Raw genomic sequence first — 22,374 nt, 5'->3', positions numbered from 1 at the left:
GGCAGGTGTCTCCTGGACTGAATAGTGACTGGGCAGGGGCAGGGAGATGCCTCAGGTGTGACAGCTCCAGACGCTTGTAGTGCAGCACAAGCAGAAGCCTCTGTGTATGTGAGTCTGTCCTCTCTGCCCAAGAGATGATGGCCCTTGCTTGTGGCCTGTGGGTACTCAGGGAAGATGCTCTGTGCAGCTAGGCTGGCCTCCTGGCTGATCCCTTGGTCAGTGCTGGCTCTAAGTACCAATGGATGTATGCAAGGGCCGGGCTGGCTGGAGAGGAGGGAGCCCAAGTCCTAGGGAAGCCCTGCCTTCCCCAGCCACATTTCTCCCCAGGCATGCTGTTCCAGTATGTCACTTTTTCCCTCTAGCTCTGCTCCCTGCTAGTACTGCTCCCACTCCACCCCACTCTGTCCCTCCTTCCCTCTTCGCTTATCTCAGGGACTCAGAGACAGTTCTTCCTGCCCTGACACGGGACAGGTTTTCTGCCCTGTCCCCATCTGGCATAGTGGGGAAAGGGTGCTGGAGCCCAGGAGAGATGCCATGGCTTAACACTGTTTTTCTTTCCTCTGAGAAGACTAATGAGAAACGATGGCCATTCCTGAGGGGCCGAAACCGATCACAAGAGAGATGGAAGAAGCAGGGCTCTTCACCAGGCACTGCCAGCTGAGGTTTGGTATCCCCATGGAGCAGGGGCCAGAACTGATGGTTGTCAGAGGCCCAAAACCAACCCTGCTTTCCCCTGCCCTGTGGGCTCAGGGCTGCCAGGAGCCTCCAGGCTCTCAGCTGGCACTATGCTCTCCGTCACCTGCCTGGTGCGACAGGTAGTACTGGGCGAGGGTGGCATCTCCGACCCCCTGGGGCCAAGGTCTTTCTCTGCGAGCTGTTTGTGTGTGGGGTGTGCCTGTGTGCGTGTGAAGGGTGGGCAGTGGCAGGGGGACAGAAACGGAGCCTAGGATATGGGGACAGGGAGGGTTTTCTATCCTTTTGTATCTTTGTAATCAGAGAGAAGAGAAATTTCTATTGTTATTTTTACGGATGGTCTGTTCCCAGGACCTGGAGCATTTGTTTCACCAACAACCCCTTGCCAGTTTCCCTGGGACTACTAGAACCACAATCCCAGTGGACTGGAAAAACAGTGCCAGGCAGTCCTTAAGGCTTTGCTGGCAGTGCTTTGTCCCATCCCCCCTGCAGGGCAGCTGGTCTTGTTGCCCCCCCTGCCCTCCCACTGTGCAGCTCCAAACTCTGTCTCTGCCTGCCTGGTGTCCCTCAGCCCCCTGCAGCCAGGCCTCCCCCTGCCCTGCCGTGGAACCAGCCCTTGGGGCTGCCCCATCTGTGAGCTGGGGCTGTGTGCCAGCGAGAGCACGTGTGAATGGGGCAGCAAATTCAGCACTAGGAACCTGCTGGGAAGGAGACAAGCTCTGCTGTGCGGTCCTGCCCTGTACCAGGATGGTCCCACTCCCATCAGTGCTGGTTTCCTCAGCTCAGCAAGTGGGCACTGTGTTTTTACCCACTGGGTGTTGTGCTCTTTAGCCTGCATGTTACAGAACAAACTTCTGTTGGTTTGTGGGTCTGGTAAAGGAGCTGGATGACCCTTGCCCTGCTTAGCGGCAGGCTTGGCTTTTCCCAGAGCCAGTCCTCACTCTGCAGAGGACTAACCTCCACAGGAGCATGATGTGGCTCCATTTTCAGGGTCCAGCATTACCCACAAAAGTTGTATCTAGCTGGTTCCCTGGGGGCTCTGTGTACACCTGCTCTCCCCAAGTAGCAAAGGACTCCAGCTCAGAGTGGCCTGAATTTTGGGAGATGGAGATAAACAGCACTTTGCCCTCTCTGGAAATTCAGGCTACCCAGATGGTTTCTCTGGTCAGCCTGGGGCCTGACCCCTGGCTGTGCTGTGAGATGGCACTCCTCTGTGCCTACCTCAGCCTCAGGCCAGGGCATTTGGCTCAGCAGGGCCAGCATGTTCCCTTTTTCACCCCCCAGGTGCTCTCAGGGCTGCATGACCATGTGCTCTTTACTGCCTTACTACCACACTGCCGTGGCATCTACTGTAGCCCAGCCTGACATGTTTACAGGAGGGGACCCATGCTGCTGTCCTCATGCCTCTAGGGAGGCCAAGGCCTCTTGGCTGCCTCCCCAAGTCAGTGGGGAGAGTATGGAGGGAACAGAAGGGCAAGTGACTGGGGGTGCCCTGGGTCCCCAGCACAGCCCTGATGAGGCAGGCTCACTGTCATCCTTTTCCCAGGGATGAGGAGAGAAAGGCCTGCTGACATGTTTACATGCCATTTGGGACCAGTGTGCAGAGGGAAAGCCTGCTGGCCCCACATGCTGGGACAGCCAGGCACCTCCATGCTGCCCATCTTTGCCTTTGGAAACAAGCTCGTTTACAAGTTTCTCTCCGGCTGTGCGGTGCCAGCACCAGAGTCCTGGGGTCCTGTCCCTGCCGCACTGTGGGGCCATGTTTCTGCCTAGTTGGGCACAGGGCTCTTTATGCTGCTGCCAAATGGAGAGCAAGTGTCAAGTGCCAAAAAGAAGAGAGCAGCAGAGATGGTGGCCATCCCTGCAGGGCTGGTGGCCATCCCTGCAGAGCTGGGCCAGTCAAGAAGCAGATAGCTGCTTCTTGCAGACCAGTCTGCAGCTTGGTCCCTGATTGTAGTGCTGTGACCTGGGCTCTGGGGAGCATCCTCCTTGAGTTTGGATTTTTTCCTTTGGGGGATTTGGTTGGGTTTTTTTTTTCCTCTCTCTGTCTCCTGACTCTGTTGGCAGGGAGTGGGGAGATGCCCACGCCCCCCTTTGGCTGTGTAAAAGTGTATAATGGAAGCACCAGATTTGGAAATAAAAGTCTATAAAATGGTGCTGGCCTCTGTGCTGTCTCTCCCTCTGCTGGGGATTCGTGGCTGGGGCTCTGGATGCAGCACCTGGGCTCGAGCTGGTGTTGGGAGGGGGCTTGGGCAGGAGCTCACGACCAGTTCCTAGGCTGCCTGGGAGTCACTGTGGCCTGAGGCAAGGTGACATTGGGATGGGGACTTCAGGTGAGGTGATTGAACTGGGCTGTGTCCAGGCTGTTCACCCAGAGATGGGATTGGCTGTGGTGCTGTGCAGTGGCTCCAGGCCTGGCTGGCAGAGCTGCAACGCCACAGTGGCTGTGGTGAGCTGTGGGGCTCGTGCCTGGCAGCTGCCAGCACCCCGACCTGACCGAGGCCAAGGGAAGAAGAGCCATTTCCCAAAGGCTGTGTGACCTCAGCAGGGTCAAGCTGGCTGCCAGCAAGGAGAAGGAAGTATGGGGAGAGAAGGGTGAGCGTGATCCTGCTGCCCTCTGTCCTCCCCTCTTGTTCAGGAGGAAATAGCAGGTGAGCAAAGGGCAGCATTGATCCTCAGCGCCCTGAGCAAGGGTCACCATCAATTGTCATCCCTTTGTCCCTCACAGGCTGTCACCTGAGCTGCTGGGAGTGAGTTCAGGGCAGCCTTCAGGAGTTGTGCTGGCAGTGCCAGGAGCTGTGGTCCTGTCCTGCAGCCCTTCCAGAGGCTGGCTGGGGGGTGAGGGCCAGGGAGAGCTGTTGAGGGGCTGAGTGGTGAGGAGGGGACACAGGCAGAGTGACCAGCCTGGGGTGCACGTGGGGGCTGGAGGCATGAGTGAGGGAAGGAATGGCATGGGTGGGGACAGGGAGCAGTGATAAAGAGGCAATAAATGACATGGGGTGTTATTTGCTTTCAGAGCAGGAGCCCTGTGATAGCCTCTCATTCCGTGCTGGGGGAGTGAATAGATGATGGGGAGTGGATAAACGAGGGGGCAGCAGGCGTATGTGGGTGCCTGTGCTGGACATGCCTTCACCTGACAACTGATGGGCATGAAGGTGGACAGGGAGGGCCAGGGATGGGTTGAGGGAAGAGGCTCAGCCTCACTGAAAGCTGTGGGACTTGGGTTGTGCTCACCACAGAGAGAGCCAAGGTGGCCGCAGGCTGCCCCCACAAGGCACCAGGGATGGAGACAAGTTGCCCCTACTCCGGAGATTGTGGTCCTGGATGTCACCGCTCCTGCTGCTTCTCAGTCCCATCCCACCATCCAGGGGACCCAGGATTCTCTAATGCCTGGCCCTGCCCACTGCCTTCACACCACACCTTGCTACTAGTCAGAAATTTGAGCCTGGATTTCCGCTGCCGTGTCCCATGGGGCCTGGGCCAACGTGACTCAGAAATTCCCTGCAGCCACTTCTAAGTTGTGATACAGCCCAGGGGGGTGTGATGGGTTCAGTGGGACTATAGCACCCGCGGGGGACCTTTGGAACAAGATAACAACTGGGTCTGTGCGAATTGTGTGAGACCAGGGTAGTCCACAGAGCATAGCACACCTGTTTCCAGCAGGTAAGCAAGGGTCTTGGGAAAATACCCTGGATGCCATGACCAGAGGCTGTGGGTAACCCTGCTTGTCCTGGTCACAACTCCTGCTCCAGGCCATGGGTTGGGGAGCAGGCATCCATGGGAGCCGTGGGGGCACAGCAGCGCCCTGGGGAGGCAGCTCTTGGCAGGAGGTTGGCACCAGGTTGTGCCCAGTGGCAAGAAGCCCCCTGCCTTGCACGTGACATGGGTGCTCAGGCATGGCAGCATCCTGGATGTAGCTGGAGACCAGGAGCTAAGGCCGTGGTAGACAGTGCCCACAATGGGATGGCTCTGGGCACAGTGATAGCAGTGCTGGGTCTGCCACAGCTGGGGAACCCAGCACACCAGGGCACCAAGGGGAGCATGGTGGGTGCTGTGCATCCATGGGGCTGGGAAGCGGCGCAGCTTCTCAGCAGGGCAGGAGGAAGGGCAGGAGGCAGGGAACAATGTCTCAAAGATCACTGGCTGGTTTTAATAAATAGGAGGAAGCTGAGCACACAAACCTGACCGGTGGCTCCTGACCAAGCTGAGCACAGCAGGTAGGAGGGCTGGGGGTAACACAGGGACTCAGGCTGGCACAGCCTCAGGCACTCAGGGAGGGGATTGTGGGTCCAGCTGCCAGTGGATGAGCACCTTAAGACTGATCAGGTCACCAGCTGGGTGGGCCTGGCATGATGGCGCAGCTCTCAGAGTGAGCCCTGAGCAAGGACAAGCTGTAGATTTGTACAGGATTCCTCAGACCCACCATCCCAGCCCTGTGAAGGGTGAGCCCTCAGCCTAGCCTGGCTCCTGTGCTCACAGGCTCATCCCGCTCTGCACTGCAGGGGTCAAGGGAGGGCACTGTTGGAAGGATGGTGAGCCGTGACATTTGCCGGGGTTTCACATTCCTGCTTCCCTCATGTGTAAAGGGACAAAGTCTGCAGATGGGGCTGTGGGATGGATGGGGCTCTGCTCAGCAGCTGTGCTGGCCCACTGCCCTGCCTTGCAGTACACGGAGGGGAAGGTGGTTGGCACCAAGGTGGGTCCTGCCTGGGCAGGTGGAGAAGGAGCCTCCTCCAGGCAGCTCTGCTGGCAGACCCCACCCGTGCATTTCAGTGGGGTGGATGAGGCTGCTCTGGGGCAGGAGTGGGCAGCACTGATTGCCAAAGCCCTCCCTGCCCACCTGCTGACTGCCTACTGCTCTCCATATTGAGGCAGTGCTGCTGCTTCAGGATTCCTAAAACTCGGCTGGTGCCTATCCTCAGGGCCATTCCTGCCCACCTGGTTGGCAGGTGGGATGGTTCCGTGGGCAAGTGGAGCTGGAGGAGGGGCTTCAGGGTGGGTGGGATGCTGGCTGCCCCTGGCCACGGAAATGCGGCCGAGCTGTCCCTTGTGTCCTTGCAGTGGACTGGCATTCCGGAGAGCCAGGTGGGCATGGCAGCAGAGATGGCCCTGAGCCACCGAGCGCCCTGCAAGGTGCTGAGTGAGGCTGAACTGGAGGAGGTGGCGCAGAGGAAACCTCCCACCAAGCCGTCTCTGCGTGGCTGTCTCCGCAAGACCAGGTAAGACCATGTGGCCAGTGGGATGTGCCCGGACCTTGCCCCACACAAAGTGGGCCCCACCTTGCCCCATTCTGCACCCCAGCCCCACCACCACAGAGAGCTGCGGACCTGGGGGTTCATTTCCCTGTGCCAGGCACCCATGTGCCCACTCTGTCCTCCTGCCTGGAGGGACACCAGGCTCCAGTGGATGGAGCTGACGGTCCCACAGATCCCATCGCTTCCCATGGGGCTGCATCCACCCTCACTGATGTCCCCAAGCCCCCTGCACTTGTGCTCAACATCAGCTCCTGCTCCCTCCCCACCAGATGCTCGGGCTCTGCTGCCAAGTCCCTGCTGTTCCGCTTCCTGCCCTTCCTGCGCTGGCTGCCCCGCTACCCCATCAAGGACTGGCTCCTGGGGGACATTGTTTCGGGCTTCAGTGTGGGCATCATGCACCTGCCCCAGGGTGAGTGATGCCATGCCCAGGCTGCCAGGGGCCCCCCACAGGTGGGGTGGTCAGGGGTTGGCCGTTGTGACATGTCTGCCTTCTCCACCTTCTAGGGCTTGCCTATGCGCTGCTGGCTGGGCTGCCACCGGTCACGGGTCTCTACTCCTCCTTTTACCCCGTCTTCCTCTACTTCTTCTTTGGAACATCAAGGCACAACTCCGTGGGTGAGCTGGGGGACCGTGTGCTTGCACAGCAATGGTGGGGAGGGAGCAAGGTTGTCCATGGCACAGCATTATCACAGCAGCAGCTGGAGGAACCTTTCTTGCCTTTACTTTGCTCCACCAAGAAGGAGGTTGGCCAAGCCAGAGCCAAAGTACAGTGTGTGTGCTTTGAGCCTGGCCGAAGGAGAGAGGAGCTGACCCCTTAAGAGGTCCTCTCAGAGAGATCCTGGTGCCCACCTTGGGCTCCCTACCCACACTCTACCTGTTCTCAGGTCCCTTTGCTGTCATCTCTGTCATGATTGGGAGCTTGACGGAGTCCCTGCTACCCAGTGAGAACTTCATGGTGTCCGTTAATGGCAGCAATGCAACGATCGATGAGGAACTGCGTGACGCTGCCAGGGTGGAGATGGTGGCCACCATCACTGTCCTGACGGGTATCTTCCAGGTAAGGTGGCCTCAGCCTAGTCTTAGCAGGGAACAGGAGACCGTAACCTGTGGGTCATTTCCGCCATTTGTTCTTCCAGGTGGCCCTGGGCCTCCTGCAGTTTGGATTCGTGGTGACCTACCTCTCAGACCCGCTGGTGCGTGGCTACACCACTGCTGCCTCTGTGCACGTCCTCGTCTCCCAGCTCAAAAATGTTTTTGGAGTCTCCCAAAGTGAGCCCTCAGGGCCGCTCTCGTTGTTTGTGGTGAGTGGGGGCTTGCTGGCACCCAAGGACACCTGGTGCTCACCTGTGGGGCACATAGAGGCCTCCAAAAGTCTTCTGGGGAGGCATCTGCTTTCCTGAGCACATTTCCTCCTCCTGTGTTCTCTAGACCATCATCGATCTCTGCAAGAAGCTGCCAAACACCAATGTGGGCACGCTGGTGACTGCCATCATTGCCATGGTGGCCATCTTGATCGTGAAGGAGCTCAACCACAAGTTTGCTGCCAAATTGCCCATGCCCATTCCCATCGAGCTTATCACGGTACCCAGAGCTGCCCCAGCCTCCTGTGGGGATAGAGCTGGAATGCCTAGTGTATCCCTGTCCCCTTCAGGGTGGGGAGTAGTGGGATTGGGCTCCTTGGCAAGGGCAGCTCCAGGGCATGTGTTGTGCCCTCCTCCTCTTCCTCCACCACAGTCCCTGTGCAGGAGGACCCTGCCTCACTCCAGTCATTCTCCCCCAGATCATCGTTTCCACTGGCATCTCCTATGGGGTCAACCTGAAAGACAAGTTTGGCATCTCCGTGGTGGGCAACATCCCCAGCGGGTAAGCAGGGCCTGAGGGGGCAGGGGGCTGTGCCAGGGCACCGTGCTGCCCACAGCACCCCTGTTTGAGCCCCATCTCTCTCTTGAATGTAGGTTGAAGCCACCTGTGGCCCCTAACATGAGCTACTTTGGGCAGGTGGCGGGCAATGCCTTTGCCATTGCCGTAGTAGGCTACGCCATCTGCATCTCCCTGGGCAAAATCTTTGCCCTGAAACATGGCTACAAAGTGGACAGCAACCAGGTGATGCTCTGAGGCACAGGGCCCCCACCCTGGGTGAAAGCTAATCTTGCCCTTCTTGCAGCCAGATGAAAGCATGGCGCTCCCCTGCCACTGCTCTGTCCCTGCAGGAGCTGATTGCACTGGGCCTCTGCAACTTCCTAGGAGGCTTCTTCCAGTGTTTTGCCATCAGCTGCTCCATGTCGAGGAGCCTGGTACAGGAGAGCACAGGGGGCAACAGCCAGGTGGGTCTGGGCAGTGCTGCCTCGCTCTCTGGGGCTGAACAGGGGCAGGAAGCACAGCGAGCAGTGGGGGCTCACCCCTCGCCTCCCGCTCACCTTCTGCACAGGTAGCTGGTGTCATCGCATCCCTAGTCATCCTGGTGACCATTCTGAAGATTGGAGAGCTCTTCCGGGACCTGCCCAAGGTACATCTAGTCCCATAGCCCCAGTGCCACATCCCTCACCTGTGCCTGTCCCGTGGCATGGTGATATGGTAGGGGAACAGCGAAGACATTTGTCCTCAGCTTCCTCATAGCTGCAGAGATTTCTCTCCTAGGCCATCTTAGCTGCCATCATCATTGCCAACCTCAAGGGCATGTTCAAGCAGTTCAAGGACCTCAGCACTCTCTGGAAGTCCAACAAGGTGGACCTGGTAAGGTGTTGGCCAGCCCTGGCACTGTGCTTTTGTTCCTGGAGAGGATTTCTCCACCCTCCCTGAGGCTTGTGGGTGCCAGTGGAGAGGCTGTGCTGCAGCTGACTGTGTCCCCTCTCCAGCTGGTCTGGGTTGTGACATTCATAGCCACCCTCTTGCTGAACTTGGACATCGGCCTGGCGGCCTCGGTGGCATTTGGGCTGCTCACGGTCATCTTCCGTACCCAGCTGTGAGTACCCCGGGGCTGGGGCCGGTGCCACATGCCAGGGGCAGGAGGAGCCTGTGGTGACCTCAGCCCCTTGCTCTCTTCCCTGCAGCCCGCACTACTCCATCCTGGGGCGCATCTCTGACACTGATGTCTACAGGGATGTGGTGGAATACGAGATGGTAACAGCGCCAGGGGTGGGGGAAGAGCTGCCTGCAGTGGGGGGCAGTTCAAAGCACCTCCAGTAGTGGCTCACTGGAAAAAGGGGCTGGGGGCATTTTGGTGGACAGGAGGGGAGGGGAACAGGTGGCTCCATCCCTGGGGTAGCACCCTCCCCATCTGCCCCCAGGCACAGGAGATCCCTGGCGTGAAGATCTTCCGCTCTTCCTCCACCATCTATTTTGCCAACGTGGAGCTGTATGCCGAGGCCCTGAAGAAAAAGGTGGGAGAGCCACCAGCCTGAGTGCTCCCTATCTCTCCTGCCTGCCAGCAACAGGGTGGTGTTGGGGCAGCTGGGGACACAGGGCCATATTGCTTTGCAGAGTGGCATTGATGTGGACCGCCTGATTGAAAAGAAGAAGAAGGCACTCAAGAAGCTGAAGAAACAGCAGAAGAAACTGGAGAAGGAAAAGGCAAAGAGGAAAAAGGTGTTTCCTTGATGCAGGGGACCACCCCTCCAGTGACATCCTGCACCTCTGCCCTCCCCAGCTCTGACACTCCTGTCAGTGCACTGGTGGGGCTTGGTGGCCCACGCGGTTCCCAGTTCAGTTTAGGGCCAATGAGTGAGAAAGGCACTGGGACTGAAGCGGGTCACACCACCCAAGGTTGGTAGGAAAGCTGGGCTGTTAATGATTATGTGATGGAGCTGCCAAGTCATTAACCTTTTGCAAGTTAATCAGAATTAAGAGCAAGGGCAAAGGCTGGCCTGGTGCCAGATAATGGGTCTGGCTCTGCAGAGTGGTGCTGGGGAGAGGGGTGGATTTTGACACATCTGAAAAGAGCCCAAAGGTGGGTGAAGATGTGAGAGAGGCACCCACTCCTGGGACCACCCACTGCCTGTGCCCTCATACAGCCAAAGAGCCTCACCAAGGTGAGCCCAGGAGAACACTGCCATGACCAGGGTGCTGCCGGCCCTGGAGCAATGACACCGGGTCTCCTTCCCTTCCCCAGAATGCAGAGGACGGTCCAGGCCTGTCGGTGATTGAGTTGAGTGCAGGAGAGAGCGGTGTGCCCTCAGAGCCCACCCTGCTTAGCCTAGGGCTGCCCCAGCCCAGCTTCTACGCTGTCATCTTGGACTTCAGCCCTGTCAGCTTCGTGGACACTGTCTCCATCAAGATCCTGAAGAATGTAAGGGGCTGGGGAGCAGGCAGGACAGCAGCCTCATTGATGGTGTCTCTGGGGCCCCGTGGGGTGCCCCGATGGCTGCTGCCCATTCCTCTTCCTGGGTAAAATGTTTGTTTCCATTTGCAGATCTTCGGGGATTTCCGTGAGATAGAAGTGGATGTCTTTGTTGCCAGCTGCCCGGGTGAGGGGGATCTGCAGAGTCATGAGCCCTGGCTGGGCATGGCCAGCCCTTGGGCACACAGCTGATAGCCTGGGAGGTCCCCCCATGCTGCTCCCACCCCCAGGGTTTCCCCAGGGGACGGGTGCTACAGGTTGTTCCATGGATCCAATCTGAGTCTCGAAGCTGGGTCCCTGGTGGTGACCCTGGTGTCCCCCACAACACAGGAGGCAGGAGGAGGCTGCTCCGGGTGGGTGGTGGGGGGCTCAGCTAGGTGCCATCACATTCAGATACTTATCCCTCCACACAGTATCTGTCCTGGCCCAGCTGGAGCGGGGCAACTTCTTCAGTTCATCCATCACCAAGCACTCCTTCTTCCCCTCGGTGCATGATGCCGTGGCGCACATCAGCAGGGAGCGGCAGCAGGCCTCGGTGAGCACCCAGCCTTGCTGTCCCCAGCACGGTGACAGAGAGGGCAGCCACACCAACCCCTCCTATCTGCCCCCCTCAGGTGGACCACAGCACCAGAATGTAGCCCCTCAAGAGGAAGACATCTCCCCCAGCAGACGGGCAGGCACGGAAGGCTTTGCCACCCTGATGGCACCAACTCGCCCACCCTGGGGCCCAGATGCCCTGATCCCCACCAGCCCCTCTGGACTCTCAGTGCTGGGGCTCTGCCCTGTCCATGAGCCCTGCTGTGATGGGGCTGCTGCTGCAGGACGGAGCTGCTGCTGGCTGTCACACCGAGGGGCTGCCTGCTCCTCCACGCTGCCCCAGCACGGGCCTGCCCCACCAGGCCAGGACGTGGTTTGGGGGGGATGGAGCGGCCTAAGGGTTCCTGCTCCCAGCAGCAGGCTGGCATCATGAATAAAGCTCCGTGGTGTTCCCCAGGGTTGGTTTCAATGCCCTTTCCTCAATAATGGTACTTTTGGGCCAGACCACCCGGATGCACCCCGGCACTGCTGGGAACGGCCTCCCTGTGGGTGGGCTCCCCAGACGCCTCCCTCTGGCTCTTTTCTGCCACTTCTCACCATCACCTGCTCTGGATAGCAATATGGGCAGGGATCCCCATCCTCAGAAGGGTCACAGCACCCTCCCTGCCCAAGCCACCAGCACCTGCTGCAGTACAATGCTGCATTGCATTGTAACCATTTCCTCAGTGTATGGGTGGCATTTCTGTCTAGAAGTATGCTGTCTGAGATTTCTAGCAGTTGATGCCATTTCCTTACTGTCATTTTAATACTTTCCTTCAGATTAAAGGATCTTTACATTTTGAAAATCCCTGTTAGGAAGTACTATGCCGCAGTATTATCATCAGTCCCCTATCCCCTCCCCTTTTTTTTGCCTAGTTTGTAATTTTCACAGACTCATTGCAAATTTCTGCTAATATCAACAATACTGTCATTTCTTATAGCACTTACCAGGGTTGATGCTGATGCATATTGCTTCATTCTGTATCTGGCCTAATGGCTGCTTTTTGTGATCTGCAATTTGCTGTGATTTGGTAAAAGCTGGCATACACTGCCAACTCACAGCTTGTGTGTTGGGATTTCAAGGGCTTTCATAGGTTCCCCTCTGAGACTGCCATGCACTGGACTTACAATCACTTCACCTTCCGTAGGTCGTTTCAGTATTTAATACTCTTTCTTGGAATGTAAGCAATAGACCATAAAGTACCAAATTCCCTGCAAGCCCTGTCTTCCCAAAGGACCATCAAAAAAGACTGTTCTTCTCTTCTGACTAATCTGCCAGTATTTGGATGGAGCACTGACTCCCTTAAGTGAACCTCTTAGAAGGGATCTCATCACAGGCACTATCTCAGGCTTTCCTGAAAAACTTGCTCTTTTGGATTCTAATTCTATTCTGAGCACATTTAAGATGTGCTTAAGCCACTCACCAAAGCCACTCAACAATGCCTCTTTTCTTATGAAACGAGACTGAAATGTGCATCACAAGTATGGATCCCCACTAAAGGTTATACTGGTAATTATAAGAATGGTGGCTCCCTCCTGCCACCATTCAATTACATTTGTAATTGAATTGATTATCCAAAGCTAAATATTCCAGGCCTTTGAACATAAAAGGAAGTTTTTTGTCTTTTGCAAGAATTACCCCTTGGAGGACTTGTGTTAATTTTGATTTTTAAGGTGTTAGCCTTGTTGCTGGTTTCACTGCTGCGTAAGAATCGAGAAAAGATTGTACACTCCTGTGCTGTCATTGCTCCCTGTGAGAATGCCCAGGATGCCCATTTCAGGATATCCATTCTCTTGGATCCCTATTCCTGGAATGCTCATTCCACAGTGTCGTAGTTGAGATGGTCACAATACAAAGCAACACTCCATTTTCACACGGCTTCAAACCTGGTTTTATTATAGCATGCATGCTTTTTAAACATTCTTACAAAACTCATATGTTTACACTTTACTCATTGGTCAGTAAAGACAAACAAAGTGCTCATTGGAATAGACAGTTGCAGGTTTCTCTCATTTATCCTTTTTTTCTTGGTTTCTATGCCAACGACCTTGGTAGAAAATTCTTTCAGGGGTTTACATGGATCCTCTCATCAAACTTCTCTCTGGCTCACAGAAGTCGCTGTAAAACCTCTTCCACACCGCGGGAGCCACATGCCGCAGGACCTGTCCCCACCATTTTCCAGGACCCTCATTCTCCAGGACCCAAATTCCCTGGAATTCCATTCCCCGGGATCCCCATTCCCATGACCCCCATTCCAGAGATCCCCATTCCAGAGATCTCCCTTCCTGTGACCCCATTCCCGTGACCCCCATTCCCGTGACCCCCATTCCCGGGACTCCCACTCCCAGGACCCCCATCCCCGTGACCCCCATCTCCCGTGACTCCTATTCCCGTGACCTTCATCCCCGGGATCCCCATTCCCGTGACCTTCATGCCCAGGACCCCCATCCCCGTGATCCCCGTTCCCGGGACCCCCATTCCCGGGACCCCATCCCGGGACCCCCACCCCGGCCTGTCCCCCCCGCGCCCCCACGCCGCGCCCTCCCGCCACCAGGGGGCGCGGCCGCCCGCCGCCCCTTCTGCGCGCGCCCAGCGCCGCCTCCCGCGCCGCCCCGGCCCCGCCCCGCGCAGGCGCGCCGCGCTCGGGCAGTCGGGCTGCGGAAGAAGAAGATGGCGGCGCGCTCGGTGTGCCGGGCGGGCAGCGCGGCTGGGCGGGCGCTGCTGTGGGGCCCGCGCCCCTCCGTGAGTCACCGCGCCCCGCGGGGGCAGCGCGGGGGAGAGCCCGGCCGGGCCGCGGGCGGCGCCGCGGTGCGGAGTGGCTGCCGGGCCCCGCCTGGGTCCCGGCCGGGAAGGTCATGGGGACGCGGCGGGCGGCGCGGGCCGGGCGGCGGTGGCTGTGGGAGCCCCGGGCCCCGGAGCGGGCCGGGAGCAGCGGCGGCTGGCACTGTCACCCAGTGCGGGGCTTGCCACCGAGCCGCTGTCCGCTCTCTGCCTCGGCACTGGGGTGCGGCCGGTTCGTGCGGCTTTTCCCTTGGGATTTCCCACCTCTTCAATCCTCTTGAGTTCCCGGCCCTGCCGAGGGGAGCAGTCTGTTGGTAGTGATGACAGCCTTTATTTTTACAGGCAGCTTTATTGACTTTGACAAGGAAGCGAGGTGCTGCCACCTATGCCCAGACACTCCAGAATATCCCTGAGACCCAGGTCACCACCCTGGAGAACGGCCTCCGTGTAGCCTCAGAGGAGTCCAATCAGCCAACCTGCACGGTGAGTTTAACATAAGTTAGGGGCTTATTTGAAACAATCAGTCTTGCCTAGCCTGCAGCTAGTCTTCCAAAAGGAACAGATCCCTGTCTGAACCAGTTCTTTTGACAGAGACGTCACTGGTTCTCTTTGTGAACAGGTGGGATGAATATAGCAGCAGGAGGCCCAGACTGGTGTTGTGTTATTTTTATACAAGTTTTCATGCTCTACAAATTTGTTCAGCCTTACAGTTTTTATATGAGCAGTAAAAGTTACCTCTGGCAAAACCAGATGTGGTGAAGCTGAGAGAGAAAAAGCCAAAATACGTGCAGGGAACAGTTGCTAGTTCGTTCTTATTTTGGTACTTGTAGTGTACTGTCCGTGGAGCAGAGTTCTTGTCCCTGCTGTCGTGTTTGTGTCATTGGGATGCTGGTTGTTCTCTTCTCTGATGTTGGTGCTCGCTGGTTTTGCTGCCAGGTGGGTGTGTGGATCGAGGCTGGGAGCCGCTATGAAGACCCGAAGACCAACGGGGCAGCCTTCTTTATGGAACACATGGCCTTGAAGGTGAGGACGTGTGCTAGGTCTGCACAGAGCTGCCCTGAATACTCTGTCCCTACACTGGCCTCCTGTTTTGGAGGCTGTGGCTGTTGAAAGAGGATGTAAATCAGGTCATCTGTGTCCTAGAGTCTTTGTATACAGTACAAAAATAAGTCTAAAAAGGCATCTAGCCTATATGGTGCTTATTGGTTGAATGTGCAGCAACTTGCAAGCATGCATAAATAAAAAAAAGTAATTCTTATTTACTGTTTGCTGATTTTTCCTCTAAAAGGAAAAAATGTTGTACTTAAAAAGTGTGACACAGTGCTGTGTTATGAATCATCTTTCTTCAGGTTAGCACAGAGAGTTCAAAGCAGCATTTCCTGTGGCCATTTATTTTACTTTGTTTTCTTACTGGTCCAGCAAAGTTCAGAGGCTGCAGTTCTTGCTTTTTAAATTATGCAGGTGTCTGCTGAACAGGGCAGAAGACATCTAAGCCTGGGACTTGCTGACTCAAGTTCAGCCTATGCCTTCATAGGCAACTACAGCATCTGGCTAGCTCCCTAAGAGATGGGCCCTGTGTTAGAAATGGTCTTTTGCTTCTATTTGTCTTCTTCTGTATGTCACTGCTTGGATAGCTAGGAACCTGCTTATTTTTGGTTTGGGTTTGTTTTTAGTTTACTTCCAGGGATGTGCTGCTCAAGTGCTGTTGTCTCCTTCCTGCTGAGTTTGTCTTGGTTAGTGGTGGTGACAGCCTTCATTTTTTTCAGGCAGCTTTATTGTGTTTCAGTAAACACAAGCTTTATTGACAGTTTGTGTTGGTCTTTCAAAATACACCTCAGCCATCCTTTATCTAGAGGAACTAAGCCAAGTATTAAATAGTATTAAATCTCCTGTCTTGTGCACCTGCCCTTGGCTTTTATGAATCACATGACAGTCTTTATTGTTATTTTCATTGCTTTATTTCTGACCTGAAGGGAAGTTAGTTCATTTCATAGCTGAGTTTATCTGGTCTCCTTTAGGGCACAAAGAAGCGTCCCGGCTCAGCCTTTGAGAAGGAAGTGGAGAGTCTGGGAGCTCACCTGAACGGGTACACCTCCCGCGAGCAAACTGCCTTCTACATGAAAGCCTTGTCCAAGGACATGCCCAAAGGTAGGATGGCTGGGGCAAAGTCTGATTGGGAGGTGAAGTAAGTGCATGTGCTTCTGTTTCTCACCCCCAAGCATCTTTTCTGTCAGCAGACCAGGGACTGAAGTTGAAGCTGAGCACTAAATTGGAGGTTCTGGTTGGTAGTTGAAGAGAGCGGTGCAGTGGTGTGGTGCTTCAAGGCTGTGTGTTCATGTGTCCCTAAACCAAGAGTTCCAGTTATGTCAGGCTGCACTGCATTGCCAGGAGGGAAAATAGGAGGGGTTCACTAGTTTGTGGCTGTTTTATGGAGCTTAGCAACTGAGGTCAGCAACAGCTGCTGTGTGAGGGATCCTCAGTGCAGCTCTTGCAGGTGCTCCTCCTGCTCTGTACGGCCACGTGCTGCCTTCTCTGGGTCAGTTTTGGGCAGAGGCTGTGCTGTAGGCATCACAGACTCTCTGTGAGGATTCAGTGTGTGTCTGGAAGAGAACCTGCTTCTGATATACTTCACCTTCTGCAGATGTTGCCTGTGCTCTGCTGGCAAAGGTGCTTGGCAAGCTGATTTGCAGACTTGCTAAACCAGTGCTGTTTGTTCCTCCCAGATGCTTTGGGAATGGGTAGCACTCAGCTCTGTTATGTTGCAGGCCCTCTCCCAGCATGGTTTTTGCTCACTCCTGTGTGTTTCCTTCCAGCAGCACTGAGTAGCAGTCAGGCAGTGGGACGCTAACGTAGGAATTGTGTTGCAGTTGTGGAGCTTCTGAGTGACCTTGTGCAGAACTGTGCACTGGAGGATTCTCAGATTGAGAAGGAGCGTGGCGTCATCCTTCAGGAGTTGAAGGAAATGGACAGCAACCTGGCAGATGTCACCTTTGATTACCTTCATGCCACTGCTTACCAGGGGACCTCGCTGGCCCACACCGTTGAAGGGACCACAGAGAACATCAAGTGAGCAGCAGGCTGGATGTGGTGCACAGCCTAGGGGTGCAGTCTGTGGGGTGCATGACTGCTGCTTGCTGGGCGTGGTGACTGCACAGTGTGTACACGGAGGTGATCTGAGCCCGGGGGCTTCTCCTTGTGCCCTGACTGTGTTTTCCCCATTGGCACTGGTGAAAGTGTAATGCTGCAGGCATTCCTTAGAACCACCTCATGCAAGCCCTTCCTGAGACAGGAAGGGACAGGTTGAACCTTCTCCCATACTTCTCAGTTTGTTTGAAAAATTAGAGAGCTAGGGGTGCTCATTAAAGCAGTGGCCTTGTGTTAGTTCAGTGGCTGGGTTCAGTACTCTCCAGTCTGTATTGAAGTCTGTCTTTAACTCTCCATCTTGGCTGCTGGTTCCTATTCTTTATGTTCTGGAATTAGAGCACAGGGCAAACACAGTACGCAGTGCAGTCTTGCTTCTAAAAAGCATTGTTACCCTGCAGCAAAGACAATCACTGCTGTCTCTGCACTGTGAACTTGCTTCCTCTAATCCTCTCATTCCTCCAGAGTTGGAGATGCTGATGTTCTGGGTCTCTGTGTTCTTTCCAGGAGACTGACTCGAACAGATCTGGCTTCATATGTTGATACTCACTTCAAGGCACCTCGTATGGTCCTGGCAGCTGCTGGAGGTAAGTTCTAAATCCGTGTAATCCTGGGAAGCCTCGATATTTTCAAGCATGTGATCAGACTTGTCTCACATCACTAATGTAAAATCAGATCATTTTGTTAAATTAGTCTGTTTTAAGACTGGAGATATCTCTCTTTATCATTGCCAGGTATTTCCCACAGAGAACTGGTAGATGCAGCTAAGCAACACTTCACTGGGGCGCCTTTTACGTCCAAGGGGGATTCTGTGCCTACCCTCAAGCGCTGTCGCTTCACAGGGAGTGAGGTAAATTTGTTTTGGTCTCCATCAAAAGGAGCAGCTGTTGCCCAGCTGTGGAATGAATGTGAAGGCAATTACAGCTGCTTCTCAGTGGAAAAGTCTGTTCATGTGTGTCAGAGAAGCTGATGATGCACCATCTTGGTAGTGCTCCCATGTTCTCTTCTTGGGGATTATTGCCACGTGTTGGGTTTTAGATGGGACCCAAATCCATTAGGAGTGCGAGGCTGTTGCTCATATGATCTACTGCAAAACTCACATCAGAACAGCTGGTTTGTGTTCAGTTCTGCCTGGGATTCTTTTATTTCACTAGAATAACATCAAGTGCCCCAGTTTGTCAGCCTGGCATCGCAGCAGGCTGCAGACAGATCACAGTGTTGATGCAATTCTCCCCGACTCTTTGATGATTTTCTAGATCCGTGCCAGAGATGATGGTCTGCCCCTTGCCCATATTGCTCTTGCTGTGGAGGGGCCAGGATGGGCTGATCCAGACAACGTGGTCCTCAATGTGGCTAATGCTGTCATGGGGCGCTACGACCGCACTTTTGGAGGTGGGAAGGTAAGAGTCTTGGGAGTGCAACACGGAGAGAGCCTGGAGCTTTTCATGTGAAACATTATGGAGAATGTGCTTTTTTATTATAGTGGATGTGCTTTAGGAGAGGCTGTTTTGGTTAGCTTCCAACTGTGAAGGGATTAAGAGCCTTGAAAGCAGAATAGAAGTGTAATCGAGGCTTATCCAGGACAGTTCTTGAGAGGTGATGCTGGCAAATGAACTGGACCTTTTGTGGAAGAGGTGTAGCTGGTGAATTCACAGCAGCTTGTTCCCACCCTCACAACTAACCACTTGGTGGGGGTGGTGATGGAAGCAGGACAGAATACTCTACAGTCTCATGATGCAAGCTTGTGTTACCACTGCAGAGCAAATGGAACTTGTTTAAAACCTCAGTATTACATCCATTATTGTCTGAAATCTGTCTGGCCTGTATATCTGTGCTAACCCCTGCTGCTGGGAGACCTTGTCCTTCTCTTTTTTTTCCACTCCTGCGGTGGTGTGCATACCAGCTTTTCATCTGCAGCTGGGAAAGGAAGTGGTTCTGCTGGATGGACTCCTAGGCCATTGTCTGTGGCTTTTCCAGCAGTGATTCTCATCTGTTGACCACATGAAGGCTCTAAATTAAGCTCTCCTTCAGCAAAGTGTTCCGCTCTGTCTTGTCTATGGTCTTTGTGAAAACAGCTCAGTGGGAAAGAATTTGAGCTGTGAGGCAGCTGAAAATGAAATGGCTGACAGCATCTCCTTATTTACAGAATCAGTCTAGCAAGCTGGCTGTGCTTTCTGTGGAACATAATCTCTGCCACAGTTTCGAGCCATTCAACACCTCCTACTCTGACACTGGCCTCTTCGGTTTCCATTTTGTTTGTGATCCTCTGTCCGTTGATGATATGATGTTTTGTGCTCAGGGAGAGTGGTAAGTACAACTTTGGCGCGAGTTGCTGTTCAAGATCTGAGCCTCTTGTAGGAGACTGAGCTGCTGGGGGAGCATATTAAGTTTACAGAGAGCTGTGTCTCTTTTTGAACTTCTTGGTAACTTGCATTCTGGTTAAGTGATCCTGTAAGTGATTTCTGTAAAACTCTTTAAGAATGTGGCTTTTGAGGAGCTGTTTTAGTCCCTTAGGGCTCCTCTGGTCTTTTGTTTGTGCTTTCAAGTATTAGCACTGAGGCTTTGGGGCTTTTTATATACAAGTGAGATCATTCCTTAGACAAGGCTTTCCTAGGTGCCCAAGAGATTTATCTCCTTTGTCTTGTTAAGCCTGAGCAAAGCAGGCAGAGTTCCTGCTGCTCAGGCTCTTGTCTTGTGGCTGATGAATGACCTGCTGCTGGAATCATGCCAGTGTTTGGGAGCCTTCTGGCTGTCCATCTTCTTGTGTCCATGAGCCAGTTCAAGGCTGCATCTGAGCGACAAGCCACTCTGTGTGGAGCAGGTGGAGTGAGCCCCTGCCCCAGAGACGTGGCCCATTGGCAGGAGAAGAAGGGATGGAGCAGCTGGAGTCCAGACAGACTGTGGAGCTGTCTTGTTCTTTCAGCATCAGTTTCCATAGCAGCTTGCCATGCATGGGAATGGCTGACACGCCTTCCCTCTCCTGTGATAGGGCAATCACAGCACGTGCTGCTGTGCCTGCTGGGCAAGCCAGAGCCAGCACCAAGGCTGCCGAACCTCTGAGTGTAACTCAGCGTGTGTCCTGCTGGCTGAATCCTCTGCCTATGTGCTGGAGCTCTTGCCTCCTGCTGCTCTGCGGAGATCAAGGATGAATGTCAGCCTGCAAGACAAGTGGTGTTGATAACAGCTTATTTTTGAGGAGGCTGGGGAAAGGGAAGAATTCACGGTCTGTCTGAGCTGATAAACATCTTAAGAGCTTTCGTCCTCTTCCATGTCTTCCCCAGGATGCGTTTGTGCACTAGTACCACAGAGTCAGAAGTGGAAAGAGCCAAGAACTATCTCCGAAATGCCATGGTGGCTCAGCTGGATGGTATGTTCTGGTTGATGGATTGACCACTGTGCCGCTTTCAGAGGGTTTCTGCTCGAGGTTCTCCTGGGGAGCAGGACCTGTGCTGAAGATTGCAGTTCTGCTGGCAGGCACTGAGCAAAACTTCCTTTTCCTGCTCTGCACTCCTCCTGCCATGTTGTCAAAGCCACTGACCCCAGCCTTCTGTGCTCCCAGGAGTGACATACTGCTGGTGACCTAAGAACTGAGACCCTCAAACTGGTCTGCCTTGGCTCTAACAATTTGGAGATGAGTAAAGAAATCTGTGTATCGTGTAGCTCCTGCTGGAGCTGCACAGAGTGGGAATTAGGACCGTGCTTTGTTAGCAGAGGGTTTAATGCTAAGAGTTTCACTCTGCTTTGGCTGATGATCAGGCTGTGCGATTCTGGAAGGCTTCTTGGTGCACTGACCATGCAATGTCTTCAACATCCAGGTACCACACGAGTGTGTGAGAATATTGGAAGCCATCTCCTGCACTACGGACGCCGTATCCCTCTGGAGGAGTGGGATGCCAGGATTTCTGTAGGTATCCATTTGTTTTGGCTGGTATACCTGAGCATGGTTGGTGTCAGCATTGTCTGGCCTTAGTCTGCTGCAGTAACATGTGGCATATTTATCCCTTAATCAGACTGCCTGGCGTCAGTCCAGTGGTTATCCTGCTGACACTGATGTAGCTGTCAGAATCTCTGGCTTAGACACAGTGTATCCTGTGTCCCTGTGACTGGAGTCAGTCCATCCCAAAAAGAGGGCGTACAGTTGTGTTAAGCAGCACAACCTGAAATTCCTGTAACAGTTTTCCTAGTGATGTCCCACACCAAGTCTGTGGAATTTCTGCAGCCATTCTATTCCTTAGAAGACTTCTGATTTTGGCCTTGTCTTCTGTATCCACAGGAGAATGCACTGTGTAGGGATGTTAGCCACCATTGCAGGCAGAGCTGGGCAGTTGGTGCAGATGGCCCAAGGGTCTGATTGTATCTTTTAATGATCTTGATATGTATTGGCAACAGTTAGTTGCAACTTTGAGAAGTGTAGATCTGCTGGAAGAGTCGTTAATTACTTGTTTGATCTTTTTCAGGCCGTTGATGCAAGAATGGTGAGAGATGTGTGCAGTAAATACATCTATGACAAATGCCCGGCACTTGCAGCAGTTGGTGAGTAGTAGGTGACAATCAGTACACACTTAAAAGACAGGGCAGGGCCAAGAGCAGAGTGGAAGTGTTACAGGCAGTCCTCATGTGTCTGTCCTGACTCGTTAAGCCACTCTGGTTCTTCACTGATACCCTCCTGCCTCTGCACGTGAGGTGTGCCAAGGCACATTTGCCACGAGATCAGACTTGCAGGTGATGGAGATGCAGTGGCAGTGAGCTGCTGGCTGTCCTCCCGCCCTGCCTGCTGTGGAGCTGTGACTAAGACTGGGAGTCCTATAGCTGGGTGCGGGCCCAGCATGTCTGCCAGGTGTCCTTACCCTGGGGTCAGGGTGGTTTATGTAAGGGAAGTGAAGGGACCTGATTCTCCTGTGCTGCTCTGGCATGTCTGTCTGGCCAAGGACAAATTCCTTTCAGAAAACCTGCCTAAGCAGCTCAGCTCTGCTGTCTCCTTCCTGTGTGTTGAGAATTCCCCTCCTCCTTGCAGCTGTTTCCTCTGGCCTTCAAAGTGGACCAGGTTGGAAAAGGGAGACAGTGTTAGAGCAGGAAATTGAAATGTTGAAATGACTCAGTGGTTCCCTGTATTTGTATTTGATACCTGTATGGGGAGCTGTACTGTGCATTGTGGGGCAGTGTGAGAGAACACCTTGTCTGTCAATAGCTGGTATCTGCTAGTTTTCCTGATGCAGGTTTGAGCTGTAGTTGCCTGGTTTTGTGCTGAGCTGCTATGGATTGTGAGCACAGGCTGCTCTGCCACCATCTGCTTTAAAGACCATAAGAAACTGTCCAGGGATTTTTAACTATGTCTCAAAGTAACTTTACTCCTGTTCTCTCAGGTCCCATTGAGCAGCTCTTGGATTACAACCGCATCCGCAGTGCCATGTACTGGGTCCGTCTCTAGCGTGGGTTGCCTGCAGATTGGAAACAATGGAGCTGTGGACTGTGCCAGGTTCCCCCTGGCACTGAATGTCTTGGGCACCATGGGCAAGCTGAGTCCATTCAAAGCGGCTGTCTTCTCTGTGTTAAATGTATAAAAATAAATACATCCTATGTGGAGTTGGTTC

The 22,374-nt window shown here is 54.2% G+C and overlaps 3 protein-coding genes across 7 annotated transcripts in view; all 3 read left to right on the top strand.

Annotated features, from left to right (window-relative positions):
* The window catches only part of CELSR3 (cadherin EGF LAG seven-pass G-type receptor 3), a 31,543-nt gene extending 28,695 nt beyond the window's left edge, over positions 1–2,848 (top strand). For all 3 annotated transcript variants that reach the window (XM_038149348.1, XM_038149349.1, XM_038149346.1), the window contains one exon: positions 569–2,848. In XM_038149348.1, the coding sequence (XP_038005276.1) occupies positions 569–596 (28 nt within the window). In that variant the 3' untranslated portion in view covers positions 597–2,848. The remainder of the gene's footprint in view (positions 1–568) is intronic.
* A 2,012-nt stretch (positions 2,849–4,860) lies between these two features.
* SLC26A6 (solute carrier family 26 member 6) lies at positions 4,861–11,270 on the top strand. Of its 3 annotated transcripts, none has more exons than XM_038149352.1 (20): positions 4,861–4,910; positions 5,755–5,912; positions 6,218–6,357; positions 6,453–6,563; positions 6,833–7,005; positions 7,085–7,249; positions 7,377–7,529; positions 7,729–7,811; positions 7,904–8,051; positions 8,159–8,272; positions 8,377–8,454; positions 8,586–8,681; positions 8,804–8,910; positions 8,999–9,068; positions 9,236–9,328; positions 9,429–9,533; positions 10,057–10,233; positions 10,357–10,411; positions 10,698–10,819; positions 10,899–11,270. In XM_038149352.1, exons 2-20 carry the CDS (start codon positions 5,785–5,787, stop codon positions 10,920–10,922), a joined length of 2,142 nt encoding a protein of 713 aa, XP_038005280.1. In that variant the 5' UTR covers positions 4,861–4,910; positions 5,755–5,784; the 3' UTR covers positions 10,923–11,270. The 3 variants fall into 3 exon arrangements, with proteins under 3 accessions (XP_038005280.1, XP_038005279.1, XP_038005281.1); XM_038149351.1 differs by lacking the exon at positions 4,861–4,910 and adding an exon at positions 5,100–5,389; XM_038149353.1 differs by lacking the exon at positions 4,861–4,910 and adding an exon at positions 5,458–5,601.
* A 2,206-nt stretch (positions 11,271–13,476) lies between these two features.
* On the top strand, positions 13,477–22,374 carry LOC119706212 (cytochrome b-c1 complex subunit 1, mitochondrial). The gene is made up of 13 exons (XM_038149519.1): positions 13,477–13,603; positions 13,985–14,125; positions 14,579–14,665; positions 15,661–15,790; positions 16,510–16,708; positions 17,291–17,370; positions 17,518–17,633; positions 18,040–18,183; positions 18,930–19,090; positions 20,065–20,150; positions 20,599–20,687; positions 21,241–21,316; positions 22,147–22,374. The coding sequence occupies exons 1-13, from the start codon at positions 13,532–13,534 to the stop codon at positions 22,209–22,211; spliced, it is 1,446 nt and encodes a 481-aa protein (XP_038005447.1). The 5' UTR covers positions 13,477–13,531; the 3' UTR covers positions 22,212–22,374.

This window comes from Motacilla alba, chromosome 12 (genome assembly GCF_015832195.1).
Source record: "Motacilla alba alba isolate MOTALB_02 chromosome 12, Motacilla_alba_V1.0_pri, whole genome shotgun sequence".
NCBI classification, from domain to species: Eukaryota; Metazoa; Chordata; class Aves; order Passeriformes; family Motacillidae; genus Motacilla; species Motacilla alba.
Note: the sequence above shows the minus strand (reverse complement) of the source record. Positions and strands in the feature narration are given on the sequence as shown.

What these genes read in the sequence shown, in the direction of transcription:
- SLC26A6 (XM_038149351.1), top strand. Translation starts at nt 5,270, where the DNA reads ATGTGTAAAGGGACAAAGTCTGCAGATGGGGCTGTGGGATGGATGGGG. An exon ending in GTGGGCAACATCCCCAGCGG is followed by an intron (nt 7,812 to 7,903) that starts GTAAGCAGGGCC and finishes TCTTGAATGTAG; the next exon opens with GTTGAAGCCACCTGTGGCCC. An exon ending in GTCATCTTCCGTACCCAGCT is followed by an intron (nt 8,911 to 8,998) that starts GTGAGTACCCCG and finishes TCTTCCCTGCAG; the next exon opens with CCCGCACTACTCCATCCTGG.
- LOC119706212 (XM_038149519.1), top strand. Translation starts at nt 13,532, where the DNA reads ATGGCGGCGCGCTCGGTGTGCCGGGCGGGCAGCGCGGCTGGGCGGGCG. An exon ending in TGTGGGGCCCGCGCCCCTCC is followed by an intron (nt 13,604 to 13,984) that starts GTGAGTCACCGC and finishes TTATTTTTACAG; the next exon opens with GCAGCTTTATTGACTTTGAC. An exon ending in CCCGGCACTTGCAGCAGTTG is followed by an intron (nt 21,317 to 22,146) that starts GTGAGTAGTAGG and finishes CTGTTCTCTCAG; the next exon opens with GTCCCATTGAGCAGCTCTTG.